The sequence below is a fragment of the Perissodus microlepis genome, chromosome 20 (genome assembly GCF_051167445.1).
Source record: "Perissodus microlepis isolate ML-2025 ecotype Zambia chromosome 20, ASM5116744v1, whole genome shotgun sequence".
NCBI lineage: Eukaryota > Metazoa > Chordata > Actinopteri > Cichliformes > Cichlidae > Perissodus > Perissodus microlepis.
The window spans coordinates 21,794,984-21,818,683 of record NC_140480.1 but is presented as its reverse complement, the minus strand read 5'-3'; the positions used below and the strand labels follow the sequence as shown (position 1 = coordinate 21,818,683).

At 40.4% G+C, this 23,700-nt stretch overlaps 1 protein-coding gene across 3 annotated transcripts in view; it reads left to right on the top strand.

Annotated features, from left to right (window-relative positions):
• The window catches only part of LOC146364480 (uncharacterized), a 40,883-nt gene extending 17,483 nt beyond the window's left edge, over positions 1–23,400 (top strand). For 2 of the 3 annotated variants that reach the window (XM_084916778.1, XM_084916779.1), the window contains 8 exons: positions 14,211–14,412; positions 15,815–15,869; positions 16,032–16,122; positions 16,246–16,652; positions 17,010–17,162; positions 17,760–17,921; positions 19,224–19,364; positions 22,461–23,400. In XM_084916778.1, the coding sequence (XP_084772904.1) occupies positions 14,285–14,412; positions 15,815–15,869; positions 16,032–16,122; positions 16,246–16,652; positions 17,010–17,162; positions 17,760–17,921; positions 19,224–19,364; positions 22,461–22,970 (1,647 nt within the window). In that variant the 5' untranslated portion in view covers positions 14,211–14,284 and the 3' untranslated portion in view covers positions 22,971–23,400. The remainder of the gene's footprint in view (positions 1–14,210; positions 14,413–15,814; positions 15,870–16,031; positions 16,123–16,245; positions 16,653–17,009; positions 17,163–17,759; positions 17,922–19,223; positions 19,365–22,460) is intronic. The other variant, XM_084916780.1, reaches the window with a different exon arrangement.
• The last annotated feature ends 300 nt before the right edge of the window (positions 23,401–23,700 follow it).

The following is a 23,700-nucleotide window of genomic DNA, read 5'->3' as shown; positions in this document are numbered from 1 at the left end:
ACCAGTTTATTTACCTTTAAAAAAAAAAATCCAGTTATGGTATGGGATCATAATCACGCTGAAAAATTAAGCCAATAAGATGCTCAGATCAAAATCCATACTACTAATGATCCTTTGTATTTAGTTATATATATATATATATATATATATATATATATATATATATATATATATATATATACAGTTTTCTAATAGTACTGCAACATGACATATTTTTCCATAAACTGTCATTGCTAAATATAGGACAAGACCTATTTCTGTAGTTTGATTGTGGTAACAGCAGCTCTGGAGATTATTGTAGTTGTTTAAATAATCATAACTAGTGTTTTGTGCGGAGCTTAAGCATTCCATCTGTCTCAGAGAGGACTGACCTGATGTAAATCAGCTACAATGCCTGGCATATATTCTCCCAGCGAGCACCTCCCAGGAGCCCTCTGAAGCAGTCGAAACGGTGACATGACAAAGCTGAGGGAGCAGAATCACAGCAAAGTGACAAATAAGGCCAAATCTGACAGGCGAATCCTCTGAGCAGCTTCACATTTTGACAGATCCTTCAGCGGAGAAGCACAAGCCAACGCCCTCCACGGGAGCGCAATTGGTTAATGCTGTTTCATAACACTACGGTGGAAATGATCACGTATGTGGCAGATCACCTATCAGATATGGTACATATACTGTACTGTGTGCTGTACAGTATAAAAGTGAGGTTATATAATAAGGAGGAAACCTTTGAAGAGTAAGTGTTAGTGCTGCAGTAACACAGGCTTGGGGGTGGACTCAACCAGCTGTTGGGTCTAAACACCCGGTGTTCCGTTATGGGGAGACAGCAGCAGATTAAACAGCAATCCCGCTGATCCAGCCCCACACAGTTAGCCCGCCACTCCCCCTCCCCCTCATACACGCCCACATTCATCATGGCGAGGAGGTGCTACTGTGAGTGACCATTTTATCTTCTGCTGGACTGTAATCTGGTCTGTTCATGTGGCAGTGTTTTGCCATAATAGGTAACAAACCTGAAAAGAGGGCGAGGGTGAGATAGGGTTAAATCTGGGGCAGGCTGTCCCAGGATGGATAGCTTCCACAGCTGTCAGCGTGATGGGGTTTACTGGGAGGGAGTGCAGGGATGACATTATCAAGACACTCAAGGTAGTAAGAGATGATGATGGAACATGCTGTGAAAAAAAATGGTGAGTTTCTGGTGTCATCATGCAGTTAAGCAAGTGTTTGCATATGTTTGACAGCACGCTTGCACTGACATTTACACTGCTGCGTGTGTGAAACTGGGATTTAGCGATAGTGTGCAGTTTGGTTTCAGGCAAAAAGAAGTGAGCCTCATGCCCCTGCTCTTTGCTTCCTATGTGTTTTCTAAGGGGTTAAGAGTCTTTAGTGTGGAAATCGTCATTAATCTGCTCTGTGCAGACGAGTCAAACAGAGCTGGGAATATTAAAACATGTAGGGAGAAGTCTCCCTGGATCATTCGAAATCCTGTTTGGATGTTTCACTACATTGCAGCTGAGAGATTGAGCCATTCCCAATCCCGCTTTACTGCATCTGTCTCACCCATTCTTTGTTCTGGTGTTTTCCTCTCCCTCTTCTCTCTCTTTCTCCGTCTTTCTTTTTTTCTGACATTCTTGCGGCGACTTCTTTTTCTCTAGTATGCCCGTCTCTCTTTCTCTCTCTTTCTCTCTCTCGCGCTTCTCGTCTTTTTGCTGCCAGCTGGGGAATTGGGAGGGTTCCTCCAAATTGGCACACAGATGAATAATGCATCTAAAGCAAAAGCAGAGAGCTGGGGTTGGATATATCTGTCTGTCAGACTCTTTCTCTGTATTACAGTTATGTACGGAGTTCTGCTGATACTTCAGAAGAGAAAAAGAGACGTTTGACGCACTCTACCCTTCTTCCCATTTACTTTCCCGTCTGTTATTAACTCTTTTATTCTCTGGAAACGTGAGCATGTATGGTCGCAGAACACTGCGGATAACATGCAAGTCGGATGGTGATACATAGTGTGAAAGATTCTTGAATTTTTGAGTTTTTCCTTTTTAGTTACAATGCACATACATAATGCATACATAGTAGTTTGATTTCATTTGATTCTCTGTCACTGTATGCATGAGTTTCTCTGCGTGTGTGTGTGTGTTTCTTGCTGCAAACTGCAGTGTTAAAATGCAAACTGCACTCGTGAGCATAAGCTCACAGTAGAACCATCATTAAAGTAATGAGCAGGAAGTTAGCACTGAAGTCAACCATAAACAGAGAGTTAGAGAGGGAGAGGGGAAAACAGGGAGTGAGGGAGAGAGAGCGAGAGAGATCCCCAATCCCATAAGGACAAATCTTAAATCCTGAGTGTTGCTTCTGACTCATTCTGGTTAATTAAGTCGAGTCAAGTGAGAGGAAAATGGGGTCTTGCCTTCCCTGAGTCTGTAGGATCAGCACTATACTGTATTTGCAGCTTATGTAGTCTCTCACTGGAACTGTCCTCTGTGCACTCACAAAGCAGGAACAGAACAAATTGTATTGAGTCTATTCCTCCTATTTTTATTAGCTTGACCTGCACAGCCTCTTTATACTCAGAAGATTTCACACACACTTCCTGTCAGCTCTGAAATTTACATATACATCAAGAGAAAATGCTCCCATTCAGCATTAGCTTTCAGGCAGTAGATACGCTAATAGTTTCATTTCTCACACTTTATTATTCAACTCCCACCAATTCATGGTAAATGTTATTTGCTCTGCACATCCTGCATTCAGCAGTTAAAATAAACACGTATCCCACCCCCTCCGAAACCCAGAGAAACAAAGAAATCTGTTGAGCAACCTCTGGGATTTTCTTTGTTGTATTATGGTGGAAAGATTTCGCCATGCGACAAAGGATGAGGCAAACAAGTGAAATGTCAAAACCCTGTGTAACTCTAAAAATAAAACAACACAAGGGTTGCCGTTCGAGGACATCATAGGCGCTCGATCGGGTGTGGAACAGATAAAACAAACAGTTCTTTATACCCAACAGCAACTGGGGTAGAGCTGCCAACTGTCCTCTGCTGAGAATAGCAGAGAGTGGATTTTAGAAATGTTTACCTGTTTAACATTTTAAACCAAGTGCCCTTAAGATTTATAATGGCAGACAAACAACAAGGGCCTTTAATCAGCACGGCGTATCCAAAGTGCACCATAATGTGCAAAATATCATTTATTTACATTTGAATTACATAATACGCTGTGTGACGATGTAATACAAACGCTGTGTGATGCAATAAAATCATAGTTAGTCCCATCACAGCCTTAAGACTAAAGGATAAGCCTGACATTATTCTGTAGTTTCTGTACTCAAAGCAAATCCTATAAGAAGACTAAATCTAACAAAACATTAGTCCGTCCCTCTTCTGACGAATCTTTTAAAAGGCAGTTCTAGATTAGCTATTTCCTATCATTTTCTGAGTAATGTTAGGTCTGCAGGTTTTATCAAACGGTACACAAACAGCATTAATTGGCACGTTTGTCAAGCTGAGAAAATAAACTACACTGTTGATTTTGGACAAGTATGCAGGGCTGTGGCATGGACAAATATGCGAGTTTAGTCTTTGGATGGTGTAAGTAAGTCTGTTAGTAATGTGATGGGTTTTGATCCATGTAATTGGTTAAAAAACATAAATGCAGAGTATCAGTAGATGTAGTAGACAAAATGTAAATATAATGTAATGTGAAAAATATGAAAATCTTTTATTTTTATTCATTTATTTATGTTATTTAACCTTCATTTAATAAGGGTAATAGTAATTATACAGATCAAAAATCTCAAATTAGCATGTCTTGGCCAAGATGGAAAGCAGCTCAATTCATTTCACTTCAATGTTATTTGATTTATATAGTGGCAAATCGCAGCAGCAGCAGTCTCAAGTCAAGGACTTGACAAGAGAAGAACCCCCACAATCAAATGACCCCCTTTGAGCAAGCACTTGGCGAGAGCAGGAAGGAAAAACTCCCTTTTAACTGTAAGAAACCTCCAGCAGAACCAGGCTCAGGGATGGGCAGCAGTCTGTTTAGTTACCATGCATTACACAATAATGCGCACACAGCAAAACATAAAAAAAGACTGTATGTATGCAAAAGATGGACAGTGACATATAAAAACATACAATATTATAAACGTTAAAGCTACAGAAACATAACTGAATTGTCACACCGTCGTCACAGGTCCACAGGTGAAGTGTTAACATAATACTAAATTGGTTGATTTTTGCACCTGATTCCAAGCAAATTTGAATATGCTCTTTCCTAATTCAGTAAATGCTTTGTAGATACATAAAAGGAACAACGCCTGGGAGCGAAGGCAGTGACTACCAATAGTTTTATGACGGATGTAGGTCTGTAAATAAAAATGGATAGCTGAGAGAGAGCCTTGAAAATAAGACGATACCCGTGGTTGAATTTAGGGAAAGACAAAGCAGACCATTCATCTCATAGACAGATCACCGCATCAGCAAAGTGCGTGCCTGGCTGTAAATTTTTAAATGTGTACAGCAAAGGGGTTTTGAATATGTGGCATGATTTTGGAATTATTTGAATGTTTAATAAGTGAACATATTAAATCACAAGTAACGTAGGGCTTAGGTGAAATGGCAATTGATGATCTTGTGGTCAACAGAGATAAGTCATACATTCTGTGCAAGAAAGACACATTCAGCAGCTCAGCAAAGGATAACTGTCAGCAGCAGTGCCAGAGCTGCAGAGCCGGATACTAATGTTCACGAAGTTAGAACCTAACTGAGGAAAAAAATATTTTTTTTAAAGTTTTCTTTGATAAAACTTTCATTTTTTTTAACTTAATTTTTAAAATGTCAAAAAAATGTAGAATTTCCCCCCCAAAATTTATATATATATATATATATATATATATATATATATATATATCATAAATAAATAGGCTATTCTGAAACAAAACAAAAAAAACTGACCCTACACTTGTCACTTAATGCTTTTGCTCATTAAGGAAAGTATGCTTAGTAAGCTTTTAGCAGAGTCCAAATCATATTTGTTCTTGGTTATGAGATTAGAACGTTAGTCCAGGACAAAAGCTCAGCAGGTTAAATTCACTTGATCTTTTATGCGACCGTTTGTAACAGGTCACTTCGGGATAGGCATTAAATTGCAAACTGAATTTTCAAGTTCCTGTACAAGGTCTTAGTCCTGTGCCAGTGTGTGTGTGTGTGTCCGTGTGTGTTAGTGAGGCTTAGCTGATGGCAAAAATGTCAGAGGGTTAAGCTGTGCACCCCCATCCCTCCACCCCACCTGCCTTCCTGTGCGTCTCTTTCCCTTTTTACTGCTGTCTCCCCATCAGTCCATGTTGTTATGCGCAGCGTAGCGGTGTCCCGCGGGGCCTGAGATTGCCACGGACATGATGTGATTCCGCGTCTCCTTTTAGCTGTAATATGCTGCACTACAGGCCTCTGATGAACTTGCCTCATAAGGCATGTTGTCCTCTACACTCTCCTCTTTCTTTCTATGATTGCCATCTATTTCTGTCAAACACAGATAATGCGTGCTTCAATGACTGATCTTCAAATGGCATTATTGATTGATTTGGAGGTGGGAAGTAAAGAGGACAGACTGTTTAGTTACAAGTGCTGTGGAGGTGATTTAAGTGAAAATATGTCATATCACTCGATGAGCATTGGTGGCCTGTAACTGATGTGTTGATTTATTGGGAAAGAGCAGCGCTGCACACTCCCTCATTCACAAAGACCCACACACTTACGCAGCAACCCTCATATCTCAGAACTCCATTGTTGCCGCTGATTAATAATCACTTAGTTGAATTTGTCCTAATGTGATGACAGAGGTTGAAAGCTGTGCTCAGGATCATGGCAGGGGCATATCAGCCTTGTCTGGCTGCATTTACAAAAATTGCATGAATGCTGGCTTTATTAATCAAGTGTGAAGAGGGAACAGTGGGGTTTGGGGGAGTCTTTATGTGATAAATCCAGTAAGCTTGGGGACACAAGAGACAGTGGCCAACGTGGGAATTGGAGGGAAAAGAAAATTTAACTCACCTGTCTAGCAATGTAGACAGTTTCGGTTTTACATACTGAGGTTTTGAGATATCCATCTCTGAAAAGGTTATTGGTGCTGCTCAAAGTTACGAAAATACAAAAGCGTTCAACAGCAAGCTGTCAATCAGCGAGTTGTCGTCAGTTTTCATCGTGACTATTTTCAACTGAAGTTGACAGTCATGCCAACCAAAAAAAGTCTCTTTGCGTAGTTTTTGGAAACAAAATGGCCAAATCTGAAACTTATTTTAGGAGAAAAACGATGAGATAAAAAACTTTGCAGAGGTAACACAATTTTTTTTAAAGCACCAGTCAAACTATAAATAGTGAAAAAAGATGGAAATGATTGTCATCTATGAATAAAACACTGCATACTGTTACGTGTTGTTACGTTTGGCTTTTACTGTTACGTGTGTGTGTGTAAAAATAGTTTGTGGGATGTTGACAGATTTTCCAGATGTTACAGCTTTACTGATAAGTTTTTAATGTCGAATTACCCGCTAAAACTCTGATACTATTCCTGATTGTAACTATATAGTTACATAAGCAAATTTAACCAAGCAGTCTTGTTAGCGATATCTTAGTTTTTTGTTGTTTTATTATTGTTTTATTTCTTATTTGAGCTATTAATAAATTATTACTATCATTCTATCACAAAGTGTTGCCCACAGTGGCTATGGCATCAAAATAACATTCATTGTACAGTCTGTATCTTAAAATATAAAGCGCCTTGAGGCGACTGTTGCCGTGATTTAACGCTATCAATAAAATTGAATTGAATTTTATCCTGTCTTCCTTCTCTCACCCCAACCGGTCGCAGCAGATGGCCGCCCCTCCCTGAGCCTGGTTCTGCCGGAGGTTTCTTCCTGTTAAAAGGGAGTTTTTCCTTCCCACTGTCGCCAAAGTGCTTGCTCATAGGGGGTCATATGATTGTTGGGTTTTTCTCTGTATCTATGAAGCGCCTTGAGGCGACTTTTGTTGTGATTTGGCGCTATATAAATAAAATTGAATTGAATTGAATTGAATTGAATTGAATTGAAAATACAGCAATAGTTTAAAATGAATCTTAATATCTATGTAACCGAAGATGAAAATACACCCGAAGAAGCTGAAATTGTGTCTTGATTCACTACACTGTGGTGTTAGTTTGTTCTTTAATGTCAGGATTGTGTTATTTAATTTCAATATTGTTTACCCAAAGTGAGTTTCTTCCTCTTCACTGCAGCTTTTGCTCACTTTCACTAAGTAAGCTGCATGAGAACTCATAAAATAATAACTCTGGTGAAACTGTTGGGTGTGCAGTTCAGTGACTACATGTTTTTCTGAAGTACTGATATTTGTTACTACTCTGTCAATAATTGTACCTGAAGAGGAATCATTATAATGTATTGCCATATTAATAGTTCATTCTAACCCACGAATGGTAAGAGTGTGTCCTTTTTAACTTATAGTCTATTTTTGGATAATTTACTGAAATAAAGAATATGTTTATGATATTACAGTATTTTAATTTATGAGTTTATTTATGATAACATTGATGTCTTTTCTCATTTACACACTCATTCTTAGTACTGATGTGATATTGGCTATTATTATGCTTAAGTTTTAGAATAATAGTTTATGCAGTGGGGATGTAGGCAGAGAGTGATTTTCCTCTTTGTTTTGTAGTGTTCTGTTTTTCCCCACATTTAGCAAATAGATTCATCAACCTTAGTTAGTGGCGGGCATCAAATCAAAGATAGTGATGTGATTGATGAAAACAAAAAGGTTCATTTCTCTCCTTGGTGAAGTACTGTGGTTGTGATGTGTAATCTGTCCAGTTTGATAGTGCATAAACATGACAATGTGTGTTACGCTGAGCGTTAATTAACATCTTCATTATACAGTATGTTTTTTATGCTTAATGGAGACCAATGGCACGGTGGTTAGCACTGTTGCCGCACAGCAAGAAGGTCCTGAGTTCAATTCCACCATCAGGCCGGGGTCTTTCTGTGTGGAGTTTGCATGTTCTCCCCGTGTTTGCGTGGGTTCCCTCCGGTACTCTGGCTTCCTCCCACAGTCCAAAGACATGCAGCTTGTGGGGATAGGTTAATTGGATAATCCAAATTGTCACTAGGTGTGAATGTGCGAATGAATGTGAGTGCGAATGGTTGTCTGTCCCTGTGTGTTGGCCCTGCGACAGACTGGCGACCTGTCCAGGGTGTACCCCGCCTCTCGCCCTATGACAGCTGGGATAGGCTCCAGCGCCCCCCGCGACCCTGAAAAGGATAAGCGGAAGCGAATGGATGGATGGATGGATGGAGACCAATGGCAGAGAAGTTGGTGCTGCATTGTCAAAATATTTTAATCAGTAAAATACAAAATAGATTTATTTTTACATAATATTTTTACTTCCATGTTCTGCATTGTGTTTATGCACGTGATGCTCCAAAAATGTCTCTTTCACAAAGCTTGCCAAATCAGAAACTAAGTAATGTAAGCAACCTTATGTAAGTCGTTATAAGAGAGCCATTCTAGGATACAAGAAGAAGAAGAGCAGCTGCACAGATTTCTTTAATTTTGGATGACTGCAGGGAATCACTGTTGAAATGCTGAGGCAAACCTTAATATACTTAATATATACTCAGACTCCCCAAAGCCGTCCAGCTTGTGCTTTGTGCAACATTTGGCGCTGTTGGTATTGAAGTCATTTCTATTCAGCTCTTCTGCTCTTTCAGTGAACCCTTCACAGGGCACTCATTGAAATACTTGGAAATGTAAAATTTCGACCCTCGTGTGTTATTGGAGGATATGATGTGATTTAAAATTGTTTTTATTTATTTATTTTTTCTTACTTTTGTAAGCTGGGCGATACAGCCTTAAAATTGAATCACAATATTTAAATGAAATTTGCTTTAATATTTCTGACGATATAGAAAAATAATTACTGAACAACATTTTATTAATGCTTGCAGCTTACAGACTACAGCAAGTGTAAGCAAGTGAGCTACCACCAATGATGACACACTATGTAATTCAAAGAGTGAACATACGAGATGTCTGCAGCAGTATTACAGTAACACAGCATTGTATTCAGTGATAAAGCACAAATCAACTTAAACAGAAAAGTAGCCTAGGTCATGTTTTCTTTGTAAATTTTAAGTCAAAGTATAAAATAACTGATTGACACATTAGTTTAACACTAACTTAACCTTGTAACACTTCAGAAGCTGCAGAATATTGTCAGATAATACAGTTGAGATATATTTTCTACCTTGGATGTTCCATCTTACTTACGCTGAGCTGTTTAACCAGCTGGCTACAGTTATGCTTTTCCACCATGTAATCATATCATATGGACTGCAACTAGTGAGCACAGCTAGTGGCATGTAATATCGCGATGTGACACTTTTATATCACATAAAAATGTACATGATGTTATCGCAGACAATATGATATGGCACAGCCCCCTTTTTTTAATATCTTTATGCTGCAAATCAAGGTCAATTATATGATTTCTCACACATTTAAGGCAAAATAATTATTATTTAGGAATATTTATCTTTACTGATACTCGCACATGTCAGAAATATAGCACACAGTGCAGTCCTGTCCAGTCATAGGGAACTGTTTCATAGCACTTGGTGAAACTGCTGTAATGTGGCAGCTCTTTAAGCTCTTTCATAAACACCGAATTAAGCATGTGTATAAATCCAAATACAGCTTGAACTATTCTCTGGCATGGTAGTTGATAGTCTGGCACAGCAACATCCTCTTTTTTCCATAAAAGGGAAGATCACAGTTGCAAAAGATTTGATACTGTATCACTGTATATTGTTATACCAACCTTTGGCAACATCCAGTGTACTATTAAGCACTACTGTCCAGAGTTATGTGTTATGACTTACTGAATGCATCTGGTGTATGTCTAAAAATGAACTGGGTGTAAGAATAATAAAAGGCAAAAAAATAAATAAAAACACATTTTGAGTTTAAAATACTCCAGGCTCATGTTTGTTCAGATCTTTGCTTTTTAACTGGGAGAAAGCCATGTGGTTCTACAACCTCAGAGAAGCATGGGGAGGCTAATTTTGATGTTAGCATACATAGTTCCCTGCCTAATGAGGGGTTAAAGCTAGCCTTCACAGGAAGCTGAACCAACAAATCTTGACTACTGAAAGTTATTAAAATTGTATAACAACCCATGATGCAATCCACAATTTAAAGAGAAATATAAATGTCATCTTAGATATGCAAGTGAGGCAGGTTATGTTTATTTTTATACTTTACAAAAAAGCCCACTTTTGATGTAGTGCTGCAATCTAAGAAATCCCAGTGAGGTCGGTTCATAGTAAAAAAAACATTGCTCATAAAGTAGCTTGTTGATAATGATTTTTTAATATCTAATTAAAGGGATAATGACTAAAAATGCTTGTAGTTATTCATTTGCAGAAACGAGTCTGATAAATTTCCTCTGCTGGTCTCTAAAACAGATTTCCACGCACCTGAAAAACTTGCTGATGTTTTTTTTTCATCAGTCTATTTTAAGCAACTAAAAGTGGAATCTATAATTAGCTTTAGTTAAGCAGAGATTGCAAAATCACAAGGCTGCACAAGCTTGCCAGACCCTATTTGCACGTTAGAGGGTTAAATAGTGTGTCGATTTGACTTTTTATTTGCAAAGTGATTGTGCAATCCAAAGACTGGCATTTGATTTGTAACAGAAATTGTTTTATGTTCTCTGTGTGTGCGTGTGTGTGTGTATGTGAGTCTCAGAGACACACAGAGGAAACCTTCCACCCTGTGGTTGTGCTGCACCGCTGCATCCTGCTTGCTGCTCTCTCAGTTCTGCTGCTTGCATCCGCACCTCAGTGTGTCTTTGTAACAATCCCTTTGACCTCTTTACTCATTATCATCAGTACCATTACCATCAGTATTAGCTACTGCACCTTTCATCATCATTGCTGACATCTATATTATAATCACCAGCAGCGGGCCTCAATAGGGCTATCACCACCATTGTCATCTTTCTCAATATGCTGTTATTATCACTGTCATCATTTTACACGTAATCTTCTGAAATGAAGACAGATGCTGGAATAAACATTCTTGCACCCTAACTGTGTGTCACTGTTGAGCATGCTGCAGGGGCGTTGCGCGTCGTGCAGGAACTGCCTCTCCTCCTCCTTCTGAGGCTTGTTCACCACTTGTGAGCTTCGCGTACTGTTAAGTATGCTGCTAGACATGTGCTCCCGTCTTGCATTGTGTTCGCTGGCAGTTCAGAAACACACCCGTCGTATGTGTTTCTCCTCTGAATATTTCAGAAGGGGGCTGACAAAATGCAGGCAGAAACAGACCGCTGATGACCTCCTTCTCATCGACTCCTTTTTCTCCCTCTCTGAGCCCCCCTCCATACTCCCGCGTAGATCGCACATTCTCTAAGGCTTCCACGGCATTTCTCTGCTGTCCTCATCCTCCTAGTCTCATCACTCTCTTTTCTCTCTTCCCTCCCCCACTGTTTATTGCACCCTTCCCTCCTCGTTCCTCCTTCGCGTTTGAAGTGCGCTCCCCTCTTTCCCAGTCTTCCCCCCATTTTCTTGCATATCTTCCACCATTCTCCCCTTTCATCTCCACTCATTTGCTCCTGTGTCTGACCACCTCTCTCTTACCATTTGCCTTCATTCATTTTCTGCCTCACCCCCCCCCTTCTCTCCACTGTGATGTACTCTGCCTGCCTGTCTGTCTATTCCATAAAGGGCTGTCTGAGGCCTCTGCTCTGCTAATTCATTCGCTGTGCATCGCCTCACGTATCTGCAGGGTTATGCAGACAGACAGATAGAGAAAGAGAGAGAGGAAAGGAGATCTAGAGAGAGAGAGAGACAGATGAAAAAAAAGAGGACATGGAAAAGATGTAGTTTTATCTCCAAGAAACAGAAAGCCAGAGCCAGATCCTGTGGTGGTATGTTCCAGAATCACTCTCTCACACACATTATGTACAGCTGTATACAGCCTGCCATGACCTCTTTCTGTGCACTGTACGCTTTGTCACTTGGATGCAATCCTTAACCGCATGGATGCCATTGTCTGTGTTTCTAGAAGAATGCAAAGCATATAGTGTGTTCGTGTGCGCTTCTGTGCCTTATTCCTAATAACTTGTGCTGATAAGTTAGTAATTCCGAGTATATTTGGACTATATTCAGTTCAAGTTTTAGAGATAGATGAAGCAGCTTTTTGCAAAATTAAGCTTAGATGTTCACTTAACTTACTTAAGATATGAGTAGACATTAGTTCGTGTTAAATATTGACACTGATAACTTAACACTGCAGACTAACTAGATAACCATAGCTGACTTCTAGGGTTAGCTTGCAACAATGTGGCCCGTTAAAGCTGAAAGAAGTAAATTAGCACAAGGTATAAATACTCTGTTCAAGTGAAGACACAATATACTTAAAAATGAAGCCCAATTGATATATACGAGTTTTGAAACTGATACCAGTGCAGATATTTGGATTTGGATCTCATATATTGGCTGATGTATGTATGTATGTATGTATGTATGTGTGTATGTAGTATAGAAATAATCTTACTTTGGTCCATCTAGCTCTGCTCGGATCAGTTGGCTGTTGCCTTTGTGGACACACTATGCAACCACAACACTCATAACATGGTTGAAATGTGTTTGTCCCATTTCGTCTTCTTTGCAGTACCAGTATATTGGCAAAGAGCTACTAATAGTCAGCCTCTAGTAAAAAAAAAAAAAAATAATAATAATAATAATAATAATATCAACTTAAAAACATTATACTGGCATGTGTATGTTAACTGTACTGATCATATAGTACTGGTAAAGTTAGTGTTAGCACTAAATATCATTAAAAAGCATCTAGCATTTTTCATTAAGTAAGACATTCGTCAAAAGTGTGAGTCTCTTTTTGAAAGCTAGGCTGTCCTGTAGTAACTGAAATGTAAGGTTCATTTATATTAAAAATAACTTAACTGGGCAAAACACTAAAATATTCTGCTTGGAATAAAACCAATACTGCAGCTTAGTGCACTAAAAGCTAAAGATCATTAGCGTAATTAAATAGTTAGCATATCAGTATCCTTAATAGAGCATACAGAAAGTAGGTTATATCAGCTTGCTGTAATTTCACTGATCATTTTCCTCGATTGTCACTTTGGCTGAACCTAAATATACCGCACTAGGAAACAGACAGGGTAAAAGCACTGAAATATCTGACTCATCTCACCGTGATGTTTGTGTCTCCCCGACACCTCTCTCTGTACTGTTCAGTAAAGTTTATGAATGCAGTCCATCTATAAAAATCTATTCACAGAAATGCAATTGGAGGAAGAATTAACTTTTCCTTTACTACATACTGTACTCCATACCACTTTCAAATAGAAGTACCATACTCCCACAAATGCACAGGTATAAAATAAATTCAGCCTAGTTTGTAAAATACTCAATTTATTATAAAAATTGGTCATTACTGCAACCTTGTTGATGTACTATACTTAATAATATGCTGATATTAACACATTTTAACCTAATAGTAGGCAGCACATTTTGGAAAACTAATCTCATTTAAGGCTTATGTAAATCAAATTGAGTATGTTTGTGAAGTAAATTATATAAAAAGACCTGAAGTGAAAATCCTACCTTGTATGTCGTACACTTCATTATTAAAACTGAAACATTTTGCTCGTCGGTGTTTGAGCCACTTGTGATATGAGAAAAAAAATTCTGCAGGCAAATGGAGTGTAGCAGCAGCGAGCCTGGTCCTTCCGTCAGTGAGGCCACACTCTTGGGAGCTCAGTTGGTTTTTCCTGTTAAACTAACTGCAAGAATCTCTCTGGTTAGTCAAATGAATGTTACGGTATCATTTGATCTTTTTTTAACAGCAAAAAGAAAGAATGTGATGAAACAATTTTTGGCGTGCTCGTAGCCGCTGCTTTGTAAGGTGTTCTATTTTCTGTGCATTATTCGACTGAGTCAAAAATAGAAACTGATATGTCAGAATGAGACAGTGACAAAGAGCCAGAGGCAAACCAGGAGCACACACACAAACACACACGCACATTTTTTCACCTTGTTCTAGGCAGCATTCTGCTTTCTTATCTCTCATGTCACTCATATGTTGTATAGCGTGCTTTATCCTTCTCCTCTATCTTTGCAGGTTTTCCTTAGCAGACGGTGTGAGCGGAAGAGTTTAAGCTTGAGTAAGGAAGTGAGAAAAACGGAGTGGGTGTCATGGAAAGACAAGGGGGCTCTCAAGACAACCTTACCTACCAAAACCTGCTTCTACTGGGAGCCATTGCAGCAGCGTCTGCTTTCGTGGTCACCATCCTGATCGTCCTTGTCTGCGTCGGCTGCCAAAGGTATGATTTGTGGTCACGTGACATTGAAATGTGGTATAAGTAGGCCGGGGAATAAAATGATGAACGGCCAGTTTTATGATCTTTGCAGCTTCTTGCTTTAGTGCCCTCCCAAATTACTCTCACTATCCCCTCTTTCTTTTATGTGTCTCCGCTTCTTCTGAACTCTTCTCCTCCTTCCTTTCTTTTCACTTCTACATCCTTCCTCTCCATCTCATTTATCCCCTGCTTTGAGCAGAGTGGCGCTAATGAATGTTAATGGCTGCGAGTGTCGGATCAGATGAAATGATGTTTACAGGACACTGACGAGACAGGCCAGAGTCAGAGCAGGATCACGTCATCCCTCTCCAGCAAACTACTCAGCAGGCAAAAGCAATGGGACACCCCACGGTTTACAAAGGATTAGACTCTGAGCCAGGCAGGAGCAATGGAACAGCCTATGACTTTTTTGCCGAGCCCTCAGAGACCAATCAGAGGCACTGCAGTTTTGTTGCTATGGTATACAAAGACAAGCATGTGGAGAGAACCTCGTTTGTTTTATGAAAACATAACTGCAGTAGTGTTAAATTGTAAAGAAGATGTAAGCTTCTGATTTTTAAGATGTAAGGTTCTTTTAAATTCCAAAGATTGCAGTGGATATGACTTTATGCCTTCACGTCATTTTTACCTTAAACCCTTCTGCTGTGCCATGTTATTATGAAAAGCTCCAAGGGGAGCTCTCTTCTCGTGGTTTCCTTGGGCAATGATGGCCATATGTTTGAACAAAAGATTTCCAGCTTACTAGAGGAGATAATATCTAGCTCCAGTGACATGGATCTGCCACAACTTCCCGTGGCACCTTTTATATTCAGATTTATTTTAAGCGACTTGCATAATAAGAAGGTGCAGTGTATGGTTTCTGCACCTGTTTGCAGCGCTCTGTTTTGCAGCACAGCAGTAAGAGCTCAGATCTCAGAGATGGGGGTAGAACTGTTGTCACATTTGCACCTGCACCTAGGAGCTCTTGTCTTCTCGTCACACTCTCAGCCATATCAACTGTTTCCTATAGATACAGCCTCCGGGGATCCACAGTGCACTCCATACATTTGCTTCACGAGGTTAATGCTAGAGGAAAGTAACGTGAAATTGCAAAGAGAATCGGCACAAAGCAAACAACATATTAATAATTGTGAGCTTGCCTGCTCTTATCTTAAAAAACAAATTGCAGTGAAGGTCATTCTCCACTTTGGCAAAAAAGCCTGAGTCACGCTCGTTCAATGTTTTACTGGGCTCTTGTTATCAACCGAGGACTTTTATGCCCTAACCAGAGTTGGATGCTGATAGTATCTATCTGCTCTGAGTGTGTGTATATTCTCTTTCTGTCCACTGGCTTCTGTTGACCTTCTTCACTTTGATTTTGTGTCAGGAAAAGCAAAAGCAAGCACCCTCCGGCCGGGGAGAAAGGGACATCTGTAAATATGGTGAGACATCTTTTCATTATTCTATCTTTTCCTCCCTTCTTCGTTTCCTCTCTCCACTTCTCTATCTGCCACTGCTCTTTTTCTTCTAAGCTAAGTACAGATGCACATGCATACGTTTGCATGTTTTACGTCTGTATTAACAAGTCCATGTGTGCACGACAGCAGGGTACCCTTCGCCACCCAAAACTCAACTCCATGAGTAAATCTGACACCAGGCTCCATGAGATCAATCGCTTTCCCTGCAATGGAAACTGTAAGTGGTGGCTAACAGCTCTTAAGTGACAATAAATGATATACTACAATAAGCCATTACACTGTTTCAGCCATGACACAACCATCTCCTTCCGCTTCTCCCTCATCTTTCTCTTTTGCGCAGCTGTTAGTAAGAGCCGTCCAGCTAGTATGGACCTCCTGCTTCTCCACAGTCGCCGCTCCCAGACGGATCTGAGGCCCTCCCACGGCCGACAGCTCCCCCAGATCCCCACCAGTCCACAGAGATCTGGCCAGGGGGGAGAAGGGGAAACGGGAGGGGAAGGGGGAGGCGGAGGAGGAGGAGGAGGCGAAGCAAGAGATCACACCTACACTGAGGTGGGCCTACGCAATAACCCCACCCCTACCCACTACCTGGATGATGGCCTATATGAAAGCGTAGGTGTCCGGGAAGGCCCAAAAGTACCCTCTGCCCCACCAACCACATCAGCCAACGCTCCAGCTATAGCCAGGGCCCCTCAAAGCCCCTCTACTCATGCCATCGGAGCTCGGAGTGGAAACGGGCACGGAAACGTACGTACATGCATTTTAAATAGCTGTAAATATAAAGCAACTTGCTCACGAGCAATCATGCATTCATGTACATTTCTCCGAAAAACATCTGGGGAGGTACATGCACTAAACAGTTTAACAGCAGCTATTAGTCACGTGAAATAAAATGTGCCGCACAAGAATCAGTATTACAACTAAAATCACTGTTTGTTTGCATATAGATGGCTTGCATCATTGCCTTGTTCATGCAACATTAGCTTAGGGTGCTTTGCATGTAATTTTTGTGTGTCTGTGTGTGTTTTTGGATGGTTGACGCTAATAATTTTAGGCAATGCTTACATGTTTTCTCTGTTCCCATTTTATATTTTTTACTCCCAGGGTGGCAGAGGGAATGACAATATTAATGGACCAATGACGGGACGAGGTAATGGAGCAAGTGGGGTCAGTAGGTCACCTCTCCCTTCTGTGAATTCCCTGGCTGTTCAAGATCCATCTTTAGCCGAGTATGCATCTATACGAAAGTTTAGAAAGGTAATTACATTGATTTGTTTTTATCAGTGTTTTAAGCTGGTATCTTTTAAAATTAAAGAGGTGGCGTTTCCCTCATTAAAGCTATGAGTAGGGAACTATTCTAAGTCAGTTTAGGATAAGGAGTAAATCTTTAATCATTTACCTGCATTCACTTTAAAACTTCCAGCAAGCCCAACCTGAGGTAATAAAAGGACACAGATTCAGCTGTACATTCATGTATCTTGTTACCTACTGTGACTAATGGAAACTTTTTTTTTATGTCTTTACGGTGGGTACTAGGTGATAGGTGATGTTTTTGTCATGTCACATGATGTTGTCTCTACAGAAGTATGTGTTTGCGTGACACTAATCAGTCAGGAAAAAGGGTAGCAGATTGTTAGTGATATGATCAGTGGTGGTTAAAGTATTGCACTGTAGTAATGTTAAGTAGTGGAGGTTGTGCAAGTAAGAAAACACACGAACTAAAAATTGGTGTAATTCATTGAGTAAAGAAGTTCGCTTTCAATCTTTTACACTGCTTTTTAAAATCGTCTATTATATTAAAAACTTTTATTAAAACTGCATATAATGTTTTCAATGATGATTCAAAACCTCAAGGTTGACAAGATAAACAGGAAGGAAAACAACGGCGCCGACAGCCAGTCAGACAGCCAATCGAGCGTGAGCGATTCACCCTCTGCTGGTCCTCCTCCACTACATCGCAGTCAAGAGTTTCCACGGAAACAACTGGAGCCATTTCACCTTCACTCCTTCCCAAAGGTAGAGAAATTATTGAATCAGAATGCTCTATGCGACCCATCATAACGCCCAACTATCCACACACTTCTCCAAACTGTAAGGCTGTCTGATTACCACCAGGGGGCACTGTCCACAAACAAACAGCTTTCTAAAATCAGATTGAAGATTAGTATTCTTGGATTGCTAAAAAAAAAATTGAAACAACAGTAGAAGTGATCACATTCACCACATCACTGACCTCAATAAGTTCTGTTTTTATTGTTTTGTATCCTATCTTAATTGTATTTGTTTTATTAAAATTGTTGCATGTGCCAGTTGGGATGTATTCATAAACACCTATGAGCATGGGGATGGCTATTACTGTGTTTTTAAGGAGATTTATCTTAAGGGTGTTTAAAAAATGCATGTGCATGTGTGACTCCCTCCTTTGCACTTTGCTGTGCAGCGCAGTAATATTGAGTAAAGGGTGGAAAGATTATGTAAGAGTTTGGCAGGCTGCCCAGCTTTGTGTGTATGTGTGTGTATATATATATATATATGTCCTGTTGAATCTATCAGCAGGTCTGTCTAGAAACGGCTAACAGGTAGCCAGCAGCCAGAGTGGGAATAAATATTGTTCACATATTGAAGCCATTTACTCTGCCCAGGCCTCTATTACTCACTCTGACTGAGGAACAGGAGGAACATATAAAAGTTTAATCATCCTTGATCACATGTGTACACACCACTACATGATTTCTAATTGGTTTTTCATCACCAGTAGTTACTGCGTCCATTTTAGTGTTAGTCTCCCACGCGTCTTTTGTTTCTTAGCATAGAAACAAATAGAATGGCATTGTTCACATAATTTGATCGCATCTAATCAACTGTGAATTCAGTTGTAGGAATTGAAGTTTAAGAAGGTCCTGTAATTTTGTAAAACACAGATTTTTCTTTGCTGTTTTGCCTAAACTCTTGCTAAAATTGCCTCTACCGGCAGAGTTAAATGGAGGTTGTGTTTTCGGAGGCATTGTCTGTGTGTCAGTGGGTCTGCCTGTCTGTCAGCAGGATGTCTTTGACTGAAGGGATTTGCATAAAAGCTTGTGGAAGAGTTGGCCATACAACAAGGAGAAACTGATTAACTCACTCCAGATAGAATCCATTGCTTGGCACTAGTTTACATCTCTAAAGAATTTTTCAAAAATAACTATACAGCTTATTTTGAAATAGAATTGTTTTTCAAAAGCCTGTTATTTGTTACATGTTGTGAGATGTACTTTTTGCAGCGCTTAAAGATTGTAAATGCAATATTTGCCTGAGCTCTTACTTTGATTTTCCTAACAGGAAGCAGTGTTCATGGGCAATGGGGAACAGTACATCTGGAAGCCTCCAGAGGACAACGACATCATCACCTTGCACCCACCTCCACATCACCCACCTGGGGAGAATGAACAGGGACACCCATCGCCTCCAACTGCAAAGGAGGTAGTATGTGTGTCTGTGTATGTGGTGGGAGCTGAGGGAGGGACTACTAAAAAGTAAGGGCTACAAGAAGATGGATAGATAGACAGGTTTCTGATTACTGCTGTGTTTACCGAAGGGGGCGCCCATTTGATATGGCATGTCGTCATAGTACTGCTGCCCTGTGACCTGCCTGTCATACAAGGTTTCTGCTTACAGGCAAAGGTTACGTGACATGGATCCAACACCCTGCTTGCGTGAACCCTGACCCTAATCTCCAGCCCCTCCCCCCACTCATCTATCTGCCTTGAAAGTATGAGCAGACAGATCAGACATGAGTATTGCTTGCCCTGAAAAAATTAATAATCTCTTCACATTCAAGGAGATGCTTGTTATATGCTAGATTTTGGTTGTTGTTTTTTTTCGCTTCATCAATCCAAGACCATGACCTCGACTGGGATGTATATATATATATGTCAGCATATGTCTGGTGGGGGAAGGAGGAAACCTGCGCTTTGCCAGTCATGTCAGATACTCCACCGCATGCGTTTCTGTGCAGAGCAACGCCACCCCCACTTTTCCACTCTCGGTCCCCTGTCTCATCTTTTCTCTCTGCTGGATACAGAATGAAGTGCTGAGAGAATTGCAAGTTGTGTAGGAAATTCTGTTATGCCCGAGGGGCTGGGGGAGTCAGTCCAGCTAGATGGACAGGCATCCCCGAAATAGACCCCTGTCTATAATTAGTCTGTTTAACACAACTTCTCTTTTTCCATTCCATTCACCAATCTTTTCTATCATCTTCAACAGGCCAGGGATAGTTTCTGTGCAGTAATAGTTTCTTAATTTTGACAACAAAATAAAACTTTCTTGCATTAAGGATGAGGAAAAAAGGATGAACCAAAAAAAAAGTATGGTTGTATCCATATTGTCTATCTGTAGGCATGTTCAGAACAGTACAGCAGCAGTCCTGACAAGTTTAAAGCTACTGCTAAGTTTCTTGTCTACGCCTGTGTTGAGCCACACAATGCTGTTGAATGCTGTATGTGGAGACGAAGAGGTTACGTCTCCACCGTTTGGCTTCACTTTAACTCCTCTTTTTGCAAATCAGACTGATACACAGAGCAGCTGGCCTTGAATGCATCCTGCTATCTCTTTTTCTTTTTTTTTTTTGTCTTTTACAGACTTTTCTCTCTGTTTAGCGGCTGTTTTTCTGTTTTCAGTTGCCCTAACATGTCCATATACTTTGTATCCTCTAGAGTTTGTCAGTTACAGTCGTCGAAAGGTGTTGGATTTCCACTCCCGACTAAATCTCCTCCTCTTTTCTGGCGCTCTCTTCTTCTGCTTCACTCCATTTGTGGCTATTAGGAGGCGCTGCCTTCCCCAACCAATCGCATTGCATGAAACATGTCTTACCAGATGAATATCAACTGCTAGAAGACTGTTTGGAAACTTGCGCCATATCTGCTATTCATAAAGTTAATCACACACAGATGCATCATGCATATGGCTGTTTCCACTGCAAATCAGCAAATGCAGAAAATTAATTTGTGACTTAGCGAAGCCTCGGTCTAAGCAGAGTGTTCAAGCAATGCCAGAAACATAACAAAAAGGAGTACTGGGTGAGGAATGAGAAAAGAAAACATACAATGTGCAGGCTTCCTCAACAGCTGCAGATACGAAGCCCAGTTTTGAAATCCCCATCATCTTGTGACTTCCTTCCTCTGCAGCAGAGCTGCAAATTCTGTGTGCACACGTGTGCATACGCTTGCACATACACACACACAGGCACACACACACACACCACATTGGCTGCACACACTTACACCATACGCTAGGGTCTTTGTTTATCCAAAAAGGTCACAAAAGAGAGATTTGTGGGGGGAGGGAGTGTGCATCACTTGAAATCTCTCAGAGATAGAACCAACAAACAGAGGAGAGAGAGAAAGATTTACAGACAGTGAAAGTGATTTACACTTAAAGTGTATTTCAAAGGGACGGTAAATATGTAAGACATATAAAGGCAAGGTGAGCACACGCACAAAGAGCACTGTCTCTGTGTTCTCAGGTTTCAGTTGTTTGGGAGTGCACAAAAACAAGACTAATCTTGCTCCGCGTGTGAGCGTGTACATGTCTTTGTGTGTGTGTTTGTGTGTGGGGGTGGACACAAGAGTTTGCATAGCCAGTGTTTCTCAGGGCCAGTAGATCAGAGCTGCTGGCCTGGGTGTGAACACGGAAGGTAAACAAGACCATGTCCCACAATCCTCTGCTCTTATGCTTCTATTGTGGGGAATTCTGATAAACCAGTGTCATGACCTCTGGTATTTCTGTGTCAAAATTGCATAAGACCTCACACATGGCCTTAAGTGGCAAATTCTAGATGTCTGATTTTCTCATTCGGACATCTGCATATGCAGTGTGAGTGAGCTCATACGGCATATGCAGTCATGCTGCAGGCACATGCAGAGCACAAAAAAAAAAAAAATGCACATAAGCAAATAAGACGAGAACAAAGTCCATTAATGAGCACAAAGCTTTTTTATTTTTTTACATTTTTTTTTTTTTTGCAAGTTGGCTGTGATCCAGCTCTTTCACACTATACTTCTGTTGCCAAAGCAGTCGTGGTGAAACTTTAACAGGTTCATCCACTGCACAGTTAATGCTGCCTCTCGGCCTAGAACTTAACGGACTGATAACATAGTTTACTCTTTCTTATCCTGCCCTGTAAAAAAATAAAATAAAATAGGTCAGGTCACAGCGCAGAGCTCTGTCAACACATACACAAACTGTTGCATACGTACACAGTCCAGGCTCAGACAATTATTATTTGTCTGAGCCTGTAGTATATATAAAACGACTTATTCACAAATTATACCTTTATATCTGGAATGCATACAGAAGTGGACAAAAACGGGTAATTACAAAAATATTGGAGCTACATATAGATAACTCAGAAACTGGGAAAGAGGTGACTATTTAAATGCCAGTGCAAGTGTGGTTACGGACTTTCACCAACACATAGCTTCTATTTAAGGAGCTGTCATCAGTGGACTACAGGATAGAGTTGTAGCTCAGCGTTATTAACTAACAACATCTTCCTTCTCCTACTGTGTGTGTTCTCAGATTGCAGACACCTACTCTATCGTATGTAAAACCCAGAAAAAGAAACCTCCTATGGAACACAATGGAGCCAAGACCCTCCCACGATCCTTTGGTGGAGATAGAGGAAACATGAGTTCTCGGGGCCGAGGTAGGGGAGTCCAGAGCCAAGCACGTTCGCAGGAGGAACCCTGCTACGAGCCTGTAGGAGACAGGTCCTGGTCTTCCCCAGTGGCTGAGTCAGACCCTGCATACGCGACTATCGACCCACACCGGAAACGTGAGCAAGGGGGAACCAATAACAGCACAGCTGGGGGTAGTGCCACTCTGAAGAGAAAGAAGCAGCAGCAGCAGCAGCAGCAGGCAACACCAGCAGCACCTCAGGCCTCAGGACCAAGCACCCTTCCTACTAGAGGCCTGCCTGGTGGGGAAAACTTCTATGAGACCATCAGTGATGTGAAACAAGGGGGCAACAGCACTACCACCATCTTTACTTTCAATGATGGCATGGAGATGTATGTCACAGGCCTGTAGCTGACTGACAGGCAAAAGGGCCCAGAACCCACTGGTATAGAGTCTGGAGATTTTCCTGTTTACAGAACAACAGGTTGCTGTACATAGACACAAGGCCCTCTATAGTAAAACAACACGAGGATCCATTTTGTGTTGAAATCAGGTACAAACAGGGTCTTTATCCAGGTTCAGACTTCCTTTGATTGGTCTGTACTTAAGAACCAGCCTAAGCCTAGTCCAGCCCAAATATGGACTAAAATCATTTGAAAAAACAAACAAACAAACAAATAAAACTGGGATAGAGATCTTCAATCTGCTGTGTCACTCACCATACTCACCTGTTTGTGCAACATTTTCCATAATATCTTTATTTTTATATGAAAACTCTTTAAAGCGTATGTGGTGTAACTCACAACCTCAGAAGAACACACTTATGTATATATATATATATATATATATATATATATATATATATATATATATATATATATATATATATATATATATATATTATACTCTGTACTGAGTATAATAAAATATAATATAAAGAAATGTGCATGCATTGTGCAACTAAAAACAGATAAAAATAGTAGTAGCAGTGAAACTGGCTATATTGTACAAGGAATGTGAGGCACACCTTAACGTATTGTCCACAGTATACACACACAAACACACATGTACACGCCTCCTCTTAAGCACATGGATGTCACAGAGATTTGCGGTGCTATCTCTCCCTAAAATAAACACTCGA